General features: G+C 44.0%; 1 protein-coding gene across 1 annotated transcript in view; it reads right to left on the bottom strand.

Annotated features, from left to right (window-relative positions):
• LOC8039588 (mutS protein homolog 4) overlaps positions 1 to 22,471 on the bottom strand; it is a 107,669-nt gene that overhangs the window by 27,055 nt on the left and 58,143 nt on the right. The window contains exons 12-16 of the mRNA XM_029991622.4: positions 14,161 to 14,173; positions 11,674 to 11,719; positions 11,490 to 11,614; positions 5,674 to 5,768; positions 5,567 to 5,614 (exon numbers count right to left, since the gene is read on the bottom strand). Of these exons, the coding sequence (XP_029847482.3) occupies positions 5,567 to 5,614; positions 5,674 to 5,768; positions 11,490 to 11,614; positions 11,674 to 11,719; positions 14,161 to 14,173 (327 nt within the window). The remainder of the gene's footprint in view (positions 1 to 5,566; positions 5,615 to 5,673; positions 5,769 to 11,489; positions 11,615 to 11,673; positions 11,720 to 14,160; positions 14,174 to 22,471) is intronic.

Here is a 22,471-nt window from a genome sequence, read left to right as displayed (position 1 = left end):
GTATCACACAGATACCTTAGTTATTTTTTAAATATTAGCTATATATTAGTAGAATAATATCTGCAAATTATATCATAATGATTAAATTATTTCATGAGATACAGACCTCCAAAGTTTGCCATTTGTCGTTCGAGCAGGCATGTTTGGCAATTTTTAGAAAACTAAATAAATGTTTAATAAATATTATTACTTTATATTACAAGCAAGTTGTACCCATAGTTTGTTTGTAAAAAGTTTTAAAATTCTCCTAATTTTATTGTTTTAATTATTCACTTTCAAACTTGCCCCCTCCATCAGTGCGCGTTATTGCAACTGTCCACCTCTCCCTGCCTTACGATTTTTCTTGTCTCCAAATTTTTTTTCTGGTCAAAACTAAGTGTGGATTCGTTTATACCAGACACTAGACAATGTCACATAAAAACATCAGTTGATTTAAAAATGTCGACCAGCCACCCTTTGGTCGATCTTATCTGAAATCACCCTATTTGAAGTTTCCACACCACTACATTTGATTTTACTGGTGGTGAGGGCACGGCACCAAGAGCACAGGTGGTGCCTTCTGCTTACACTCATCTCCTGCGTGGCCTTGTCGAGTGAGTCCGAGCTTAGAACGCTTTCTTCGAGTGTCATTTTGTTGTCGACACGTGGACACTGATTATGAAACGAGTGATTAATTGGATATGCTTGCAACACATGAACCAGCATCAGCAATTAGGGGCAGGGCAAGCATCGTTGAAATACAAAGCAGACAAACCCAAGCGACTTTCTATAAACGAATGTTGGTTTTAGTTAGTTTTCTGTTCAATCCAGGGTGGGCTTTTCGATTCTCTGCCGTGTGCATAGCCTGTTCCACGGGAAAGCTGGACTTCTATGGTGTTCTTGCCCGTATAGTGGTTACTCTCAAACAAATATGTTTAATGTATTGAAACTGTGAAAAAATGCTCTTTCCAACGAGAGTATGATCCTCATTCTAGGGCGTTTCGGTGCAGAGCTACAGCTGTTAGAAAATAGAAAACATAGAAATTTAACATTTTCAAAACTAAGGATTTTACATTGTCTGCTTACCGAAAATGTTTTATTTTTCCTAAATATTTCAAATATTGCAAGAAAAATTTGCAGAAGTGTGTACTATTAGTTTTTGGACCACAATAAATAAAAATAAGAACAGTAATTTTTTTCTAAAAAATAGCAAATTTTAAGGTGGTGTTTCCCCTTAAGCAAAAATACACAGAATCCAATCCAATAATCCAATAATTGAATCCAATCCAGTATAATAATTCAAGAATATTGAAAGGCTTTACTACGTTAAGCAAAAACACACAAAATTCAATACAAATGTAAAGGCACCTGCATGTGCGTGGATACTGTTTGTTTTCCAGAGCATCTCTTAGATGGCACCACAATTGACGAGAAGCAGTAACAAGCAGACGTGAACACATAAGCAGGTGTAGTCTGCTTGTATTCACGTTGGCTCATTATTGACAGTGGCTGTCTAATAAATGCAGTGACAAGCACAAACACTCTGTCTGCTTCTGCTGGCTGATAGCATCCTTTTGCTAGGGAAATCACTTCTAATGCAGAATTGCATTCTTACTGAAGCTAACTCTGATTTCACCAGTCACCATGATGAATTGTCTCATGTCACGACGAAAAAGAGTTGGCCAAAAAAAAGGAATGGTACAGAGGGTGTAGTGGCTCTACGGTTTCCCATGCCTAAAAGGGTGACACTGGAGTTAGCGTCCGCTGCATTCCTCATAAAACACAATTTTGCATATGACGGTGATTGATGGATACAACGCAAAATGTTTCACAAATAGCTTTTACTCCTCTAACTGTAAGTTTTGAAACTATGGAACCTAGTCCTAACCGCTATATCAGAATTAACTGCTGGGCTAGTTGGCAATGCATTATAGAGGACAAGAGCGGAAAAGACACGGACAAGTAGGAGAACAGAACAGGAAAAAATCTCCAGGTTCGTTCTCCTCCTTCAGATTAAAAACACCAGTTAATAGTAGCGTTCTGTTCTTCTACTTGTCCGTGTATTTTCCACTCTTGTCCTCTATAATCCCAACTGCTAACCTTACAGGGGAACTCCGCTGATTTTTCGAGCTACCTAATCCAAAGGCATCATCTGAATGTGGATGCCTTCCTGATTCTGAAATGCTATCTCGTTGCCCCAGATTCACTCTAGTTAATTAAAAAAAGTGATATTTTGTTCGCTGTTGAAACCGAAACATCGTTCTCCCTACTTTTTCTCCAGTTTTCCTCGCCACCCAAACGTGACGTCACCAGCGGGCAGTAAGGCGCGCGGCCGGCAGTCAGGTACGCTCGCGCCCGCCTATCTCGCGTCAAACAGCGAGAAAACCTGGGCGTTCGTGCTATCCGAAGTTGATAACAATCTCTATTTTCACAAAGTATGACCTTGGCCTACGTGCTGAACTATGAGAAAGTAAAAAAAAACGGAAGTAATTTGGATTTTAGAGAAAATCGTATTTGCAAATCGGTACGCTCAAGCCGCGGCTCGCTAGTTTCGTGGAATCGCTAGCAAATCCGTTCTCCTTCTATCAAAAGTTGGCAGTTACGCTGACGAAAAAAGGTCGACGAGCAAAGCAATACATTTATTTCTGGACAAATTACCCAAGCACCACGGATAATGCTCGAAATGGGGATACAGGTGCCCCGCACGCTCGTCTTATACCTGAAGGAACGTGCCATTTGTTTCGGAATTTCTTTAGAAACGTTACTGCTGCAGACGCCAGCACGTGTAACTACCCTTGTAGCATGCATATGCTCCTTTGTGCTTATGTAATTTAGCAAAATATCTATAGACCATTCCAGAAAAGCGCTTCTGGTTGGTGCCATTTTCAGTATTCATGTGTGTGGTACGTACTTTGCTCACCTTCCAAAGCGATGAACATGCGCGTGCTGGGCTGTGACCTAACACGTGTAGGCTGTGATTCTTGTAAACATTGATATGTATGGAATGAACAACATTCGTGAATGCCAGATGAAAGGTTTCTGTTCATGGAGATTGCACTAAGATGAAAATTAAAAGAACTCTCCAACCATCAAACCATACATCAAAGTGCAAAGGCATATACAATACAGAAATACACTAATCAATCTTCAAATAAATAAAATTTGCTTGAAATATTGCGTAAAGTACAAGAATGCATCATAAAATTTTTAATTCGAATTAAGTTAGAAAAAGTTACCACCCCCCCCTCCCCCTCCCTCCCTCCCCCCCCCCAAAAAAAAAACACTTGTACATTTCTTTTTTTTACTGTTGGAGTAGAATGCAAGACGCTCATCAAACACTCATCCACGAGCGCACATAAGGAACAGTGTAATTCTATATAAGATTTTTTAAAATTAAGTTTTGATTTTGCGCAGCCTCCAACAGTTGTATATTTGAGTGCCTCTCCTGAACGACATAAATATTTTCATACTTTTAAAATCTTTTCAGCCCTATATCATATTCCTCCGCAATAGAATAAAATAAAGACGCATTAACCAGCTCTTCTGTGAGAGAAAACTGCATGCCAACCATTTGACAAACTAGGCGATGGGTCTATCGTATATTCATGGAGCACAACGCCTGCTCCCTAAACCTCTGTAATACCAGACACGAACAGTACTGCGTCGAAAGTCATGTCTAAACTCAGATCTGAACTTTGTTTGTTTAGACATTTCACTTCTTCAACAGATCGGCTGTGTAAGTGGAACTCTGAGAATGGCCCGAGCTACATTCAATGTCTAAAACAAATATAGTGTATATGAAAAAAAAAAAGAAAAGAAAAAAGAAACACAGAAGCAATTGTGAACAACAGATGTGACTGTGCCAAACGTCGACTACAGTGCTAGAAGGTGTGCTATTTTTCTCGATATAATAAGTGTTCCTCTTTGGGCAGATGTTGTAGTGGTTACAGCCGGCTTGAGTCAGTGCTCGCTGCTCTTGAAGCTGTTCTCCAGCCGCAGAAGCATACTGAACTCGCAGCACGCGGCTATAAAGTATGTAGCCACGTGTTCAAGCCCGTAAATCTTTAATCTATTACGAGCATAAGCGAGAATGTTCCATGCGACACAATAGTTCTCTCTGCACACAGTTCGTGCAAAAACACTCTGAAGTGGCTGGCCCCCATTCCTGCCCGGGAGCGTTTTGCTACCCACTGCAAAGATTGCTACCCACTGCAAAGAACTTTTAACCTTGAAACTGTGAAAAAATAATGTCGATCGCTGGCACCCAGAAAGCCGCTTTGTGGCTGCCTGGGTCGCTCGTCCGCTGGCCCGCTGGTGACGTACACAGATAGGGAAAAGTAGGAACTTTTCATTGTTGCCAGTAGAGAGTCGCCTCCTGGAAAGCTTACGGGGCGTAACTTAAATATTCAATACCTTTGGGGGAAAGTTTTATTTTTATCACATATTTTGGCTATTAGTTGAGAAAGGGTTGGTGATGCGGTCTGCAAATTTTCAGTCAAATCGAAGACTATAACAAAATCGGCGGAGCTCCCTTTTAAGTTTTGGCAACGTCTAAGCATTCAGCAATAAGTAGTACATTTTTGCAGCCTCAAAAACATGGATTGCTATTATTGCCCAAGATCCTGCATTTTCAAACAAGAAAAACATCAGTGAAATGGAAGCAAACGGATAGCTGTTATACTCGCTGTACCCTCATTTCCCCACTGATAAATTTGGCACTCTTTTTCAGAAATCATTTTATAAGAAACGCTTCCAGTAAAATTGCTGAATCGCGTAGGCCCTTTTCAAGATTTGAAATTTGATTCTTGAGTTCAGGGTGGGCCAAGAACATTTGAAGCTACTTAACTAAAACGTCCATTAGGTTAGAAAATATCAAACTTTGTAAACTTGGACATGAAGTAAATTCTGAGAATTAAGAGTGGAAGTAGTTCGAAGCAGTCAAACTCGAATCCTCAAAGCTCTTGAAAGCTGTGAACTTCATGAATTCAAATCTTGACAAGCTCCGGAATCTTTGTGACGGTGTTATTCCTACTTTATATTTTCATGTTCATGCCGAGTATGCGTAGCTGCAGACCCACATGACGCCATCAGTAAGCCGTCACCCTGTTAGCCACCTCAGGCAACAAGCACAATCAACATCAATATCTACACACATTTCAGGAACCTCAACTACCCTGAGGATAAGAAGTTACACAATCTCCCAATTTGAACCTCAGAAGGTTCGCGACAGATGTGCTTGCCAGACTTTTGGTCAATTTTCCCGATAATTTCCGACTTCCCCACTGGAATAAGTTTCTAGTGCCAACACACAATGACATATAAGGCTAGTGCCTCCCTTAGGTCGAGGGGTTGAGGCAACACCCTCGACTAATCAAAGCCCGTTTGCATGCTCCTCTTTATAAAATGACGCAACACAAAGACAGCGCTTACTCAGAAATTGGATTAATTGAACGTGAGTTCCAGCCGAATGCTGACACAACACTTTTGTCCAATTAAAGCCAGCGCTCAGCCACAGCGTGACGGCTTCAAAATTTAAGCGCACGGGTCTTCCCGGAATTGATGCGGCTAGTTTAGAGTGGCCACGTACCATGTTAGGTCCGGTGATGATGCAGCAGTTGCTGTAAGAATGCATGAACTGCCCAAAGGAAACGCCGCAGTGAGCATCCAGCCACGGTAGGTGGTGCCTTGGCTCACCGTATCATTGGGCACAGAGGTCTCCTTGCCCACACTGTCCAGAATAGGGTGGTGGCCCGCAGTGATGCACAAGGTGTCCGTGAACTCTGGGCGTACTGCCAACAGAGCAAGCAGCTTGGATTGCATAGTGCTCACACTTATTTCCCTCAGTAATTGCAGAAGTCCAGAAACCCAACCTTTCCCTATAAAGCAGTCATTCAGAAACAGGGGCATTCGTGCTATAGGAAGGTGATAATATTCTCTATTTGCACAAAATTATATGATCTTGGCCTATGTGCTGAACTATGTGAAGAAACATAAGCAATTAAGACCTTGGGGAAACCATTTTTTGCCATTAGGTACGCTCGTGCCATGCTCGCTGGTTTCTCGAAATCACTAGTTTAAATCCGGTCTCCTTCTGTCAAAAGCAAGTGATTACGTTGGCAAAGAAAGGTAGAAGAGTCTCGTAACACATCTTGCACCAAATTACCTGAGCCACCGAGAAGCAATGCTCAGAATACGGGTAGAGGTGCTGCGCACACTCACCAATGCGCCAGTTTTGCAAGTGGTTAGAAGCAGTTGAAAAGCAGTCGATCGCAATCAAATGGAAAAGTGTGAACCATATGCCTTTATTCAATTGATGTGTTTCATTCCCAGCTTACCCCAGCTTAGCGGAGTGCAATGGTGGTAATTTTGGGATGCTACGCCTGGTTGGCCTCCTTGAATACATAACCTGGAGTACCGTTAACTACAGAAAGTGACAATCCCACATCAGCGATTACTTTGTGTAAATGCCTCTCGTTTTTAATAAAGCAAGTCATTCCAACTTGCACGAAGACGATTCGTGCACAATTTTCCCAATTTTTTTTTGCTTCCAAATAATTTGAAAATACCCTAAATTTGACTATTTGCTACAGTCCCACCTACTTCCAATTAACGAGGTTGTACAGTATAAAGTTTGATAGAGAAAATGAAACTCTCTTTTTCGGTTCACATAAATTAACCATGCATTGCACAAAACTGAAACTTCATGTGAATGCGACGCTAGCAATGGTGGTAAAATGTGGAAGTTTGAGAACATGACATTACAGTCGAACCCGGATATATCAAATTCAAAGGGGACCATAAAATAGTTTGAAATATCGATAATTTGATATACAAAAATATGTTACTTTAGCTCCCAGTTGAAATTTCCACGCGTCTCTGCTAATACCGAAGGCCGCGACAGACAGGACCTTACCAAATAGAGCCTCTAAGAGTCGCTAAATACAGTAGAGCTTACTTGGTGATGATCACAAATGCCACCGTGTTTGCGTGACGGTGTTTGCGATCGTTTAAGCAAAGCCACACAACGCCAACAACAAAACACACAAAATAATTAAAAAAAAAAAAAAAAAAACGAGTTGCATAAAAAAGTAAAAAAAAACTTTCGATCCACAAAATAAAGTTAAAGGAGCTGTGCAACAAATTCAGTGCTTTGCTTAAATAATTTTGGAGTCGGTGTCCCGACCTTACTGCAGTAAAGAACAAAAAACTGCTTTTGCCTACATGTCCTAGTTTTTAGTTTAAAAATGGACAAAGATTGAGGTTTTCGGCACCTCTCAACTTCTTCACCATCTTCCGAGTCACGCATGCTGTGACTTCAATGGGGGTTGCGCGGGGTTCCGGTGAAGCTCTCTCTCTAGAGCCATCAGTGAGCAGCGAGAACTCATCCGCTCGCGACCGCGTGACCACGTGCTGGCGGGCACAGCGCGAACAATATAGTGAAAGGAGGAAAGTCTCGTCCAGGTCCGACCATACCCGTCCGGCTTTGCCCCCCTCCCCCTCCAGCTTCTGGAGGCTGTTCGCGGTAGCAGATAGAGCTGATGGTTTTGTGGACCTAGGATAGATTGTGCTACTAAAACTCCATATAATAAAAGTTTTGTCGATGACACCAGGTTTTTGAAGCATTTATATTTATGTTGGAACGACAAGATTTATAGAAAAGTTACCTTTTCTCGAGCAGGTATTCGCACAATTTGCTATATTTCTACAAGACTCCCATTGACATCATGCCACATGGTTCTCATGGCCGCCGCCTGCGGGTGCAGGTCGGGGAATGTTCAAATTTTCGCCTCGCAATTACGCGGCGGAATCGCAACATTCTGAAGGAAGGAGAAGTGATTTCTGCACTTTGTGTCAAGATAAACAATGTCCAAAGTAGAAGATGCCAATTCTTTCAACGTTGAAATCGTTGCACAGCTCCTTTAAGCAAGCAACAAAAAAGAAACCTCACTAAATTCAGGCAACAAGAAAAGAAAGGCAAAAAAAAAGAGAAAAAAAAAAAAAAAACGCACAAAGCAAAAACAGCAAAAGAAAAAGGTACCGTAAAATACCGGGAAGCGCCCACTCAAACTTTGGAGATAATCGCAAAAAAATGGGGGATGGGCGTTTGTCCGGTAATCAATTTTACATATAAATGTACTGTGCATATTTTCTCAGATCTCACAAATTTGGTAATAGGCGCTTAATGTGGAATGGGCGGATGCACGGTATTCTACGGTAAACAAAGATAAGGCGGTTGCTGTGGGCACAATCGACTTGACAACTTTTTTTTTTTTTTGCTTATTTTATTTTGGAGTTAAGGAGTCGCGCAGCGACAGCGGTGTTCAGGGAAAGAGCGCACGCTACCATTCCAACAGCGGGCACTTCCTGCCCTCCCTACGCGCGCGCGTGCCCTTCCCCTTGCTTTTGCCATCCTCTACTTTTTTTTTCTCTTTTTTTTTATGGTTGCTCTTTTCTTACTTTCAACCGTTCTTTCGCTGCGTATCCCCCTGCACGTATGCTGGCTTGGCGGTCTGCCAGCCCCGCAACGCGAGCTATGTGCTCGCCACGGGCGCAATCTGACCGCGGGAGAAGCGACCGGCCGCCATGCTTTGTTCGCTATATCCAGTGTCCTTTCCATGGGAGTTCGATACAGAAAAACAACGCTCCTATATAATTACATGTGATTTTCAAGGGGATGTATGGAATGTTCGATATAAACAATAATTCGAAATACTTGGGTGTGATATAACCTGGCTGGACTGTACCTGGATCAAAAGGTAAACCAGAAAAACAAAATTAATCATTTATCTATGAGAGCGTAATATTTGTCACACCAAGAAACAGCATTGTGAGTGTTCACGAACGCTTTACGTGTTTTTCAAAATTTCGAGAGACGGCCTGGATGGATGGCACTGAAGACAGCATCACCAGAAACACACGTCTCGAGTTTGTTGGCACGCATGAGACACCGAGAACGACAAGGCCCTCCGAGCAAGAAGCAGCCTGGAGAGTATCGTGGTAAGAGTACGGGCAATGCCATTTGCTGCAGCATCCTAGAAGTACAATCACACGGTAAAGAAATAATTTCTGTCCAAATGTACAAGTAAGATGCATTTGAACTGTTATATAAATCAGGGGCAGATTTATGGGTCAGGCTTGGGGGGGGGGGGGGGGGGGTCGTCTTCTGAGAGACGACATTACGGCTGAACGTTGCCCAGATTTATTTTGTTGACCCAATATTTGCTATGTCACCTAAACTTTTGGCTGGCACACTTATACACAGGGTGTCACAAAAAAAAATTTACAGGAATAGTATAGTAAAGGGGTCAACATGCAGGTTTCTTCTTAATTACCTAGCATCAGCACGTACAGTGCTTGCAAGCTGTTGATGTTCAGAAGCATCAAACGAAAATATTGAAGGCAAGAGGTTGTCAACTTTCTTTCATTCGGTTTTATTTTGGCACATCCACAACATTCCAGCGGCTTCAGATTCCGAATCGGAGGTACTTTAGAGAGCTTCTACATCGGAGGGTAAGCTGTCATTCTCTAAATTAAATTCTGAGAAGCGTTCAAAGTCTGAATCGAAAAAGCTGGCACTTCAATTGCCACTACAGCCAGAGCAGCTGACATGCGAAGCGACCATCTAACACGTGCCACGTGCGCAAACCATCTAATTTCACAACTATAAACAGCCCCAGCAAAGTGAAACACCGTGCAAATATAACGTTTATCGTTTGCCAAAAACATAACAAAAAATTAGAATCATATGTTTGGTCATTCTGTCAAACACGTTTAAATGCGGTAGCTTTATGGGGTGGGTCGTGCTCTTAGTTCGGGCGGTGCCTAAGGCAGGATGACCCTTAGTCTTCAGGTGCCTGGGGTGGGTGGTTCTCTTAGTTCAGGTGGCACCTAAGGCAAGGTATTGTATGGAAACAGATTACATCACACCATTGTCTCTTCGTGATACTGCGCACACTTCCCTTCAGCGCCACCCGGATAGAAAACCTTTGCGCTGAATTTTCCGGGTTACCAAGAGAGGGGAAGCATGCTTTCCTGCCCTTTTCACTCCTCCTCGCTCTGCGCGCTTCCTCATACCACTTGCTTCTGCTCCTCTTGTTCCTGCATGCTGGGTCCCTAGCTCAGTCAGAAGTGCACTCGGCTTCCAAGCCGGTGACCGGGGTTCGATCCCTGGCACCAATTACCGTTATTTTCAAGACTGTTTAGCGGTCACATACTGACCTACCTACACATTTTGTGCTTATGCGGCTCCTGAGGTTGGTCGGCCCTATAAAGCTACCACTTTAATAGCTGCAGTGAGCACGGTTTCATGTTTAGGCGGGCACCTTCAAATGTGTAGTTGTCAACGTACACGCAAGGTGACAACCATCAAAGGTTAAGAATTGGTGATATGCTGAAGTTTAACAGAACACCCCCGACCTTGGGCATCAAGAAACTACTGGCAACAGTGACCTCTTGTTCCTCACAGATGGGACAGACGATGACTGTGCAACCACACACTCTAATCTGCTTTTTCTTTTCTATCATTAACTCTGTTCTTGGCTTTGTTCACTAACAAACGGGGCTAACAAAAAAAGGGGCACAGCTCTACAATAAACCTCAGCCTACTCCAGTTGTTGCTCATGCAAGTTACTTCAGTGTCAATGTGGGTGTTGGCCAGGAATTCACTTGCCGCCCACACTTACAAACCAATTGCACCTTCGGAGCAAACAATTCTAAGTGTGGGCTGTAAACGCTGATCCATTTGGATGGTTTACTAACAAACTGGGCGGATAACAAACTGAGCAGACGATAACGCGACATGATGCGAATGAACAGCGTCAGCTGGTACGACATTTCAATGATATTGCGTCATGACTGACTGAAAATTCCAGTGATGTTGTGTCGCGCAGTGTCTCGTGTAAACCACAACCGATCACACACAGAACAGCAAGGACCAAACATTTTCTCGCGGGCGCGCTGCACAAATTGCTTGGTCGCACCAGCATGTCCATTCTGCACTTGGTAACATTCTCTTCTATGTACAGCACAGCATGATCTTGATGTTGAATACGTTCCATCCTAACGCCCAGGGTGAAACCATCGACGACGTTCTCTCCCGGGGGTGCGTTTAAGTCGTCGAGCAGCCACTGCTTGTCCCGGCGTATGCTTCGGCTGCCCTATTCTTGCGCGCAAAGACTTAGAGCGCCGAGGGAATGGGTGACTGAAGGCGAGAAATAGCAGGTGACGAGGAGCGTGATCACACGACCCCCAGGATAATCGCGATTGGCCAAACGTGCTGCGCCTTAACGGCGACAATTACCAGAGAAAGGGCGAGGATATCACTGCTGTACACACCCTCTTCCAATGCCAAAGCCACCTGCAATAAATGCAAGCATGCTTCGTTCGTCTTTGGCAACACAACCCTCACCCAGTACAACAATCCCAGTACAGCTCATGTAAAAAGGCAGCAGGGCCGAACGATAAACACTCATTCTGCAGCAGTTGTCACTTGTGCAAGTGACTTCACTCACCATACTCTTCCAAGGTACAGGCCTCAGTGAGGGAGTGCAGGAAGTCCACGTTAGAGACCACCTCGGCCAGCTTGTAGAGGCAGCCAACGTTGGCCACCACCTCTGCCACCACCGATTCCAGCACCCTGCGCAGCAGTGCTCGTCGTGGCGTCGCCCGGCCGGTGGTGAAGTGCCACCCACTCACTTGCTGCTCAGGCGAGAAACCTCGTGGATGGCTCCGCGAGCCCGTTCTGAAAGAAAACGGACGATGATAATAATAATAAAATAGAACAATTTTGTTTTTTGCAAAAATTTATAATGTTCTGGCCCACAAAAGCAAAGACTGCTCGTCCATAGAGCCAGGCAAACTTGCGAAACATTTTTACACAGTACATAATCGCACATTTAACACTAACCGAGGCATTTCCTCAGAGCGAATAAAACGACACATTTAACAAAAGCACTCGACGGTCTAACACGGTTCGAATATTGCGTAGCAATTTAACGCGGAGTGCCTAAAAATTGCATACGGCAGACAAAAGGTTCACGAGTCTCAGGTGAAGTCTCCACGTTTAACATTTTCCTCTCGATAGCAGCGAAGTCGGACGTTTAAACGACACGCAAATTTCAATTACAAGGCAAGTTTTTTTTTCGCTGTCCTACTATGAGCAAAAATATCGTCCGATAGAAATGTTTATTGCGCAGCTTTCTTAAATGCATAAAATTTCGGAGTTTGAATTTAAAGTTATGCTAGATGATGGGTTCTCAAACAGGGTTCCTAGGGGGCTCTCCTGGTTGTCTTGCAGAGCACCCTCGAGGGTTGCCCAAGCTTTCAAAGTATGCATCTCTAACCAGTGTTGACCGCGTCCAAAAAAGTGCTGCGTCCATTGCTGCCCGAGGACGTCATACGAGCGTCGTGCTGTTGCTGGCCACGACCCTGGCGGTGTCACAGTGGCAGCGGTGTACGCAGCGAACGCCTATTCTGCTGCGGGTCGCTATCCCGTTCGACAGTCCACAGAAGCTTTGGCGGCAGGGAGTTGGGACGCTGGGACAACGGCAACGCTTGCTTGTGCTTTTCGGCAGCATTTCTAAGACAAACCGCCAGGCTCGTGGCGTCCGACCGCGCGACACTCGGGCCGATGTCGATTGTTGCCAGTTCGCTCTGGATGCATGGGTAGAAGAGGACGCTAAACACACCGGTTGGAGACGTGCTCCAGGCACCCCGAGTAAAGTGCTTCTCAAGTTTGAACAGTGCTTTAGCAGATCTGAGCCACTGACTGATACGTAAATATGAGCCAATCACTCCCTAGTATGCTAATTATTGTATAGAGGGCCCGTAAGTTTCTGCGCCGGTTTATTGTGCCAATGCCGACCCCAGAAAGGGTTCCCCACTCGTCGGTTGAGAGAGATAAGGGTTCGTCGAGGTAAGATGTTTGAGAACCCACGTGGTAGTTGATGAGAAGGAACAAACTGAAAAGTTTGCTGAAATGCAAAGCCTGAAACAACGGCGAAAATTTCGCCATTCATGTCCAGCTCGCTTGCACCTTTGCATTTAATTGCATTATAATTATAGCCTTAAAATTTGCAAGCTTCACCCTTGTTGGTGTTAGTCTGGTGGCGGCTGATAAAACCCGTTTGCTCTACTGACGTCTAACCCCTGGTTAGCTCAGTTGGTAAAGCGCTCCACCTGTAATGGAGAGGTCCCGGGTTCGATACCCGGACCAGGCGGATTTTTTCGGTCGCTCACCAGTCACCTAGCTGTGTTTGGAAATTTATGTTTGTCCTTTGTCTTTCTTGTTCCCCTTCTCCAGGGTTTATTTTCGCGATTCATGTCCAGCTCGATTGCACCTTTGCATTTAATTGCATTATAATTATAGCCTGAAACAAGTTAGTTTTGTCATGGTTTTGGCTCTTTGTTTTGACGACGGCGGTAGCGTATGGTGTTTTAAAGGTCAAAGCCGCTTTACAAAAAGTAAATTACTTACCACAATATCCCCAGACCACCTAATATCGAAAGCAAATCTGGTGAAAATAAAAAGTAAGCTAACTTTGGGTGTGCGATAAAAACAAGTTGAAAAAATGCTAGTTTTAGATTCTGTGACCTGTGAAACTTGCAGCTGCAGGGAGGGGTGATGAACCAAAGACGACTGTCTTTTCCAGTCAGCGATGTTCGCTTATCTCCCGTCCTGACTAAGTAACGCCATTTCTGCCGAGGTAACCATTGATCATGCAGGGCTCTGCAATTGCTAGAAGTGGGCTATCTTTCGGTGTTTTTGAAGAAATAGCAAATGGTGTCAAAAATGAGGGTGGGTTATTTTTTGGGGGTGGGGCACTTTTCGGGATATTTCGGTATGCACACTTTAGGAGACAACTTTGCATTACTATTTCTTTTTGAGAATTCAGCTGGACTTCTAGTTTCATCGTCTACTCTACTCATTACTGTAGACGCAAAATGGTGGGGCGACAAACATTGCAAGATTTTAATGCTTGACGCAGAACTAACCTATCTCACTGATGACCTTCGATTTGATGACCGCTAGTTCGGAGAACCGATTCCTGAGTTCACATGAATCTTTTCAGCATCCTTGCAGGTTGGAGTTAGAAAACATTGAAGATATTGGGTTGTGACCCAATAAGCAAACAAAAAATGTCTCGAAATGGGGAATATTCGGTTCCAAGATGCAGCACTCACCATTCATCCTGACCTGCAAAAGAGGAGAAAAGCATTCATTAGACCTCGTGCAGACGAGAGATCATGCACTCAATGTAAGAAACCATCGTGGCTAACTTTTACTTTACCGGTAACACTTCGCAGGTATTACGATATAGGCGTTTGTTGTCCGTCACTGCTCCGAAGACGAAAGCACTTCTCTCCCCTTATGATGCAAGCAGAGAGAAGTCGGGTGTCCCCATTGCCCGCACAGCACCAAGAGGGAAGAAACAAGCCCCGACGACCTGCCAATAACGGCGCGACGAGGAGGAAGCGACAGCGGAGTGTCTTTCCCTATCGTCTGCCAACAATAGCTTCAAAACAGGTGTTTTAATACATTATTCACATCATACGAAATCCCACTTTGGCAGTATCCAGTTGCTACGCGTAATGTTGGAGGGTTTTAGAGACTTCCATCGCAACTGCTTTCCATATAGCATCTCTACTTCTCGAACGCAACTCGAAACACAAAAAAATTCAGCAGATACACTTAAGATTGCTTATGTGTGGAAATGCGAAAGCATTATAGTCCCTTTGGTGAAATGTTTTCGATTGCTGTTTTCGACATGCATTAAAGTTCTTTCTGCTGATTCAGCGTGTGTTTGCATATACGTTGGCCACAGACCGGAAACATTCAGACCATTTTGCTGCCACGCCTTTAGTCAAGCATATGGCTGCGACATGACGTGTGCAAATGATGCACGCACTAGGCACACCTTTTGTCAGGCAGAACCATGGAGCCGCCGTGGCGTCGGGGAAGCGTGCTCGATCGTCTCGCAATCCGGAGGCCCGGGTTTGATTCCCACCCAGACCGGAATGCACCAAATTTTCTTTTCAAAGCCATTAATTTAATTTGTTTACAGGAACCTCTCTGTGAAATTTGACGTCAATCCGAGCATTTTTTATATGTTTTTACTCTTTGCGGCGTCAGTCATTTTTGGTACCATTGCTCGGTCAGGCTCCACCGCCGCCGGATTTTTGCCTAATGGTGCATATAATGCTTTCGCATTAATATGTTCAGCCAAAACTCGTGGTCTTACACCTGCCTTCCACGCAGAGCTTTGTCTCGTTTCTCCGTGTGCGTCCCCCTGTCCACCCATCGCCGCACGTGAGCCTTAACCCTCACTTCACCACTCAACACCACCGGGAAAGCCTGCGCTTTCGCTCGTATCGGCACAGGTTTTCCCATCAATGTGCGGAGTAAGAGCGATAGTTGTAGCAGGCGGGCAAAATGGTGTCGTCACATACCATCCTCTGGCAAGCGACGACACCATTTTGCGCTCGTTGCAAGAACGTGCCATAGCTATCGCTTTCACTTCTTCGCAGAATGTCGGCGAAAAAGGCACCCTTTTTTTTTTAAAACATTAAGGTGTTTACTGAGGTGTTTGCGGCAATGAAGGGAAGAGAACCAGCTTTCTAACAAGACCAAGATGGCGACCCCAATGAGCGGGTGTGGAGTTTGCCTGGCTCTTGCTTTGAACTCGCAATATAAGCCCCACGGAGGCGTCATAATTATTTTTTTTAATTCACATTTTGACATTGAATCGGCGGGCAAGACTTTGCAGCAGGGCTGGGCAGAGGTACTCCAAAAAGTATTCCGGAATACAAATACTGCAATACACATATTTTAAGGCCAAAACACAGAACGAAGATACATTTGTCTTTTACATAACCTGATATCCGAGCTGCTTCTGCAAAAACAGAGACACATACAGAGACACATTTTTTCCCGAATGGCGGTAGGTGCGGAGAAGTGCAGTTCGCAGTGAATGTAAACGATATGGGCTCGTTTTCTTCTCTTTGTGACAGTTAATGCAGCTCCACTTTGAACTCTTTCTATATCCACAGTTGTAGTAACTGGCAGGGTGAGAAGGGTGCTGGAGGTCGAGCGTTCCCACCCTTCTCATTCTGTCAGTGACTATACCATCCCAAATTCTGCTTAAAAAACAAATAACGGAAAAAAAATTATCACCCCAGCGAACCATGTAGGTACTGGAATCAAGCCATGTTTGACAAAGGGAGTCTGCCCAAAATTAACCCCATTTTTCCAGGAATAGAACCAGGCCTGCCTGCGCTCAGTGCTGCTCAACCTAGTGTGCATGGAACCTGTTGCAACGTAAGATGAAGAGAAGCCGCTTCCACGAGTCCTTTACTGTCTACGATTAGTGGTTTCCTTCTCACCACTCGCGTCCTTCCCAGCGTTCACTCAACTAAAGTACAGAGATAGGAAGGCCTTGCAGGAGGAGGTTATACATTGCTACTCTTTCAGTGACCTTTCCTCAAACAACCTTGTCTTTTTTTTTTTTTGATGTTTTGGTGACTGTTTGCAATATACAGCTGCAACCAGGATTTCCCAATCCCTACTGCGAGTTACATTGTGGATTCATATTATAAAGTCGAAAAACCCTAGCGCCGAAAGCGTGATTTTGAGTCGATTGTAAATATGTGACCGTTAGTTTCCGATAACAAACATAAAGAAATACCTAAGCCTGGAAGAGTATCGCGATACACGCAATAATTGTAAATATATTTCACTACTGAGATACAAATGTATTTTTAAAATTATCTCGATACAGACATACAGATACTTTCACAATACATTTGTATTGTGACACTGCCTAGCCCTGCTTTACAGGCAGGTACTTTGGACTATATTCAACACATATATCAGATTGAAAAAAAACAACTTAAAATATCACAATTTTTGACCATCTGAAGATTTGAGTTTCCTCTTAAGCTTCCAGACTTTCTCCATGCTCACTAAACTTCACATAGTGCCAACTGCCATTTAACAGCCAAGACAGCAGAGGGCATGCAATTAGAGCAAGAATTCAAATTGCAAACCAAAGAAACAAACACCAACTATAAAGGTGACCTCAAAAACTTGCATGCCCTCTACTGGTAGCGAGCTGGCAGCAATATTCTTTTACAAAGTAGGTGAGCAAGCAAGGACCAAATATACATACCGTAGAATACCGCGCATCTGCCCATTCCACATTAAGTGCCCATTACCAAATTTGTAAGATCTGAGAAAATATGCACAGTACATTTATATGTAAAATTGATGACCGGACAAGCGCCCATCCCCCATTTTTTTGCGATTATCTCCAAAGTTTGAGTGGGCGCTTGCCCGGTATTTTATGGTAGTACCCACACCCATATCTTTTACAGCAAAGCTGTATATGGCTATGATTCTATGCATTTTTGGTATCTGTGTGCAAAAACAAATTGCATGTAAAAGCGCTCCATCGTATGGAAATGCATATACGCCCCGTCACCTCAATATGCATTTTGATAAGGAAAGATGACGAAACGTGAGGTAATAGAGATACATCCGACAACAATGGGCCTCCTCCCGCTTGAGCAGGGCATCCCATTATGTTCTGCGGTTGCTATGAGAAGGCCACGTAGATAGGACTCCCGAAGAGCAACGTGCCTGTGCCGAGCGCCATCGGTCATGTGTAGATTTAACTTTAGCAAAGAATTTCACCAAAGTTGTAATGGAACCCTTTTAGTGTATATCGTAGTGATCACAAAGCAATCACCACTATCGTTTCAATATGATGTATATATACTATAAATAAATATTTGGTGAAGTGCTTTTGTGTGTCTCTTGGTGAACCATTTATGGTGGTGCTCCACAGCTTCGCTGGCCAACTGCCTTCAAAGAGTGGAATGGCTCACAATTTTCCTACCTACCGTACATAAATTCACAAACTAATTTTGATGTGTTCAACGAGGGGACGTATTATGCTGCATAAATCGGTCAAATGAAAAATGGAACGAGCTGTGTACAACACTGCATAATAGCTTCAGAGGATTAGGTCTTGGACGGATCTGAAGACTTCAGACAGTTTGTACAGATTGGTAGCAGCCCTTTCACTATCCAGCGGACCGCAGTGACCGCTACGAGCCATCGGAGCGAATCTCGTGCTATGTAAATGTCACATGATCTTTGGGAGGGGTGCAGCGACGCAAGGGTAACATAGTCACGTGATAGGTTCGCAGTGCTGGATTGACTGCGGAATTGGTCCATCATAAAGGTTGGTTCAAACTAGAGTGTACTAGAAATGATTGAGTGGGTGAGTCACAGACTCCCCCTCATGCTTTTGGTTGAAGCTCAGCATGCAGAAAGTTGGCGTGGTAGTGCTGCGATCAAAGTGGCTTGGTTCGCGTTCCTTTTCGGCGTAGAAACTTGCTTCAGTTGTCAATGGTGAGAGAGGACTTCGCCCCTTCCTGGCTTAAGTTTTGAGACGAGGAATTTAATTGTTGCCACCCTGACAATCCCACATAGCTGTGGAAAATAAGGTTTCGCAGCTTAGCATACATACCTGGCACATTTCCGAGTCATCGCCCATCCCCGAGTCATCGCCCACAACATTTCTGGGCCAATATCAATTTCCAAAAAAACACAGAGTCATTGCCCACCCCTACAAATACCCCAACGCGACTCTGCGATCCACGAACACTCATACTACCCAAATGATGCGGCCAAGGACGTTACAGTCGGAGGACGTCCGTGACAAGGTAAAACGAAGGAGAGAAAGACACTGCTCTTTGTTTACGCATTTCCTCCACGAGCGACCCCGAAGTCGTGATGTATCCGTGCAGAAAGAAAACGACGAAGAGAACAAAATAAAAGTTTGCTTTGTTCACAAAAAGATTGCCCCTCCCCCCCCCCCCAAAGAAAGTCGGAAAGATAACACAAGCAGTAACCGATTCAGGGATCGCGAGGTAAGCTAACGCCCCATATCCTGGAATGTAACCAAGGGGTGTAAAATCAAAGTCTGTCTTTGTCGATGTAAGGTCGCTGCGAACTCGCTCCTTCTCTCGGCACGTCGTGACCACGGTTATGCAATGTTTTAGACAAAGCCAACATAAATAAAGCTTTGCTGGAATGCGGTACACAGACATTTAGAGAGCGTCACAAATGCCCGTTGATAGCATGCCGTGCACGGACGCACGCATGTACGCACCAAATAAGAAAGTTGCGCAACAGCTTGCGATTGACAAGGCACCCGACTTGGCCCAGCGCCAAAGTATTTGCCAACACGATTGCCGGCTTTCCCGCTTTCCGAGCGTCGCTTCTTTGGTCCGCTCGCTCGCTTGTTGCACCTGGTTGGTTTTTCTATTTTCTTTTTAACTTTCTTCTTTTTTTTTTTTTTTTTACTAACGAGGAGAACATAGTGGTGACGTGCTGTCACAGAACAAATGTTCACGCTGTATGCAGATCGGCTGTGTTCTTAGCGCGTACGCAGTGGACTTCGCGATAGTAAAACATTCTTTCATGAGCATTTTTTTGTATAAAACAATAAAACTAATTCGAGTTTTGAGTTTAATGTATCACTTTTGCAGGTGCACTAGATACGCACAAAAAAAAAAATAAAGTGCGGTTTTTTCCACTTTTTTTTACTTTCTGTGCTCACCCTCTGACCCACTTTTTTTATGAATTTTAGGCGGCAGGGGGGTGGGCAATGACTCAGGTTAATACGCGGTAGACCTTTTTATTAGAGATGTGCGAATAGTAAAATTTAAACTCGAATAGAATTCAAATTGCAAAGTACTGAATAGTGGCCGGTTAAAAATTTGAATGTCAAATCAAATATGAATATCAAATTTTTGTTCGCAACTGAAATAGAAAACTGCATAGATTTAAATTGTGTGTTTGTGTGTATGTTTATACAGCCTGAAGATAGTCTGCCTCAACTGGCAAGTTGTCTTTCAGCTGTAGATAAGCAATTAAGCCAGTGCAGTACAACCACTTGCCAAAGGTCCTTAACGCGCACCACGCAGTAGTGATACACGACCAGACGCCGGTACGACGCTCGTCCAGATCGAAACGGGCAGGGGTGGGGATTGAACTAGATAAGAAAAAGAAACCCTACGTCAGTGTTTCTCAAACTGCAGGTCTAGACCTCAAGGGGGGTTGCGACATAATTAGCGGGGAGTCACGAAGTGGCTTGAAATGTTAAAGGGATACTATAACGAAATTTCGGCGCCCATTTTTTGGTCTATATGTGTTCAAAAAAGCAGCATCACATCGAACATACCAATATCTTGTTAAAAAAGTCACGAAAAGGAATTTTAAAACAAATTAATTGATTAGCAAAAAGCACCTGGTGGATGTCGCTAACGCCTCGCTTGTAATGCCTGTCTAGGAACCTTGACAGCCAGTGACGAAGATTGTCTCGCCTCCGGCCACGACAAGAGAAGGGGGGAAGGAGGAACTCCCCTCTTCCCGAGAATGCCTTTTGTGTGTCGCAGAAGTAGCTATTGTCCCCCTACAAAATTACAGAAGATTAACCAGTCACTCAAAATTCCTACAAAAGCAGCCGCTTCAGTGGCTGCAACAACTAGGCCATCCTCTCGACGTCAGCCTCGCCGTAGCTTTGCTCGTCCCGAGACGACCTACGTCACGATTGCGTTAAAGGTTACGTGGTCTCCGCTGGGCCTTCTCCGAGCGCTTGCCATAGCGGGCCGTTAATAACGAAAAATACAGCCACCAGGCTCAAAATAAAAACGTGCGATTGTCATTTACGGATATTGTGCATCATATTCAACCTATTTTTGAACACGACGGGTATATTTCAAATTTCGTTAAAGTATCCCTTTAAAGTATGCAAACCTGACTTCTCTGTAGTGGCCTTAGTAAAATAAAAAAAAAACAGGCTGCAACTCTAATTCGAACAGGAACTGAGAGTTAGGGTGTTCAAACTCTTTCCTCGTTTTGAAAAGCTGCTCAAACAAACAAGCACACTTTTGTTATTAAAAAGTCATTCCTGCTGGCTGGTGTGTGTTTTGTAGTTGATTTCTAGCCCAGGCTGTTCACTCTGACTATATTAACTGTCGAATAAAAATTTAGAATCAATTTTGTGAATTTCTGCTTACGCATTGAAATCAAAAAGCTTGTGGCATTGCAAAAGACTGCGGAAAGGAAGGGAGTTGCAATGGCAATATTTTTTGTAGTTTTGATGGGTCACAGGGTAGCACAGTTTGGGAAACACTGCCCCACATGCTTATTCTCCCGCAGGGCACACAGGACGAAGAGAGGCTAGCACAAATCGAAACAGTGTTAAAAAGCAAATTTGGGGGTTTTAGGTGCCAAACCGACGAAAGACATCTGGCACCCACGAGCAAAGGATTGAGGATTCATTTCGACCACCTGGGGATCATTTGACGTGCACTGGAATTTCGGCCTTCTAAGCATTAAGCCTCCGTCAAATTACGAGCACCTCAGACAAGAAAAAAACAATGTTCATGACCACGCTTAAACAACAAATTTAAGGTACAGCTGACGGATATGTCCACCCATCCATCTGTGGATATGCAGCGTGCTAGGCGACTGAACAGATATGACTGAATCGCCTGAATCGGGCGACGTCTATCATGCCCTAGCCCTGGCGCCTTGCTTGATGCAGTGAGGAGCGACGGGTTAGCGAAAGAGGTCGGTTCAGTTATCGGTGTTACTTGTATTTTGATAATAATTAGTCATATTATGCACGTAACAATCGAGAATAGGTTTCTAGTGCATGACGTAAGATATTTTAATTCAAAAGGATGACGTGCGCGGTTTACGGATTTTTGTTGAGTGCACCTACGAAGATGGAAGCATGACTGCTGTCGGACGTCTTGGTGACGTCGCGTCACGTCGACAACGTCAATGAAGAAAACAATGTTGAAAATCTCACGCGATGCAGAATGTCATCATGATGTTGCGTCAACGACAAGGACGATGTCGTCTTGACGTCGCCCGACGTTGTCGTCGTCAATGTCAACAATGGGGACGGCGTTGTGAACGTGACACAATGTCAAAATGCTGTCTTGGTATTGTGTAACACCGTCATCAACGTTGTCAACGTCATGGCATTGTTGTGACATCGCATGATGTTCTGATGTCATGTTAGGTTGTCATGACATTGCGTCTTAATGCGACGCCTCATGTCTATGTCGTACAAGTAATATAGCCCGGGACTGTACTGTTTATATGACCTGGACCTGTGTGTCAATCGAGCATACGACTCGAGGATAACGCTTGAGCGTGGCAGTGGAATGCGACACTTTTTTCATAAAAAAATGGCCGCTAAAACACATTTTGCATTAATAAAATATCTGCGTGTAAGGTGAAGGGTTTACATTATAGCGCTGGTTTATTGATTGTTCATGCAAATATGAGTTTACAATAAAATCGTCCCAGTAGTCACCGTGCTGCGAACCGTGAGCACAGAGTTATGACCTCGGTACTCATTTTTTTTATTGCAATGAACGTAAGCTCACACATCCAGGACAAGCAAGC

The sequence above is a fragment of the Ixodes scapularis genome, unplaced genomic scaffold (genome assembly GCF_016920785.2).
Source record: "Ixodes scapularis isolate PalLabHiFi unplaced genomic scaffold, ASM1692078v2 PGA_scaffold9__187_contigs__length_104089568, whole genome shotgun sequence".
In the NCBI taxonomy this organism is placed as follows: domain Eukaryota; kingdom Metazoa; phylum Arthropoda; class Arachnida; order Ixodida; family Ixodidae; genus Ixodes; species Ixodes scapularis.
Note: the sequence above shows the minus strand (reverse complement) of the source record. Positions and strands in the feature narration are given on the sequence as shown.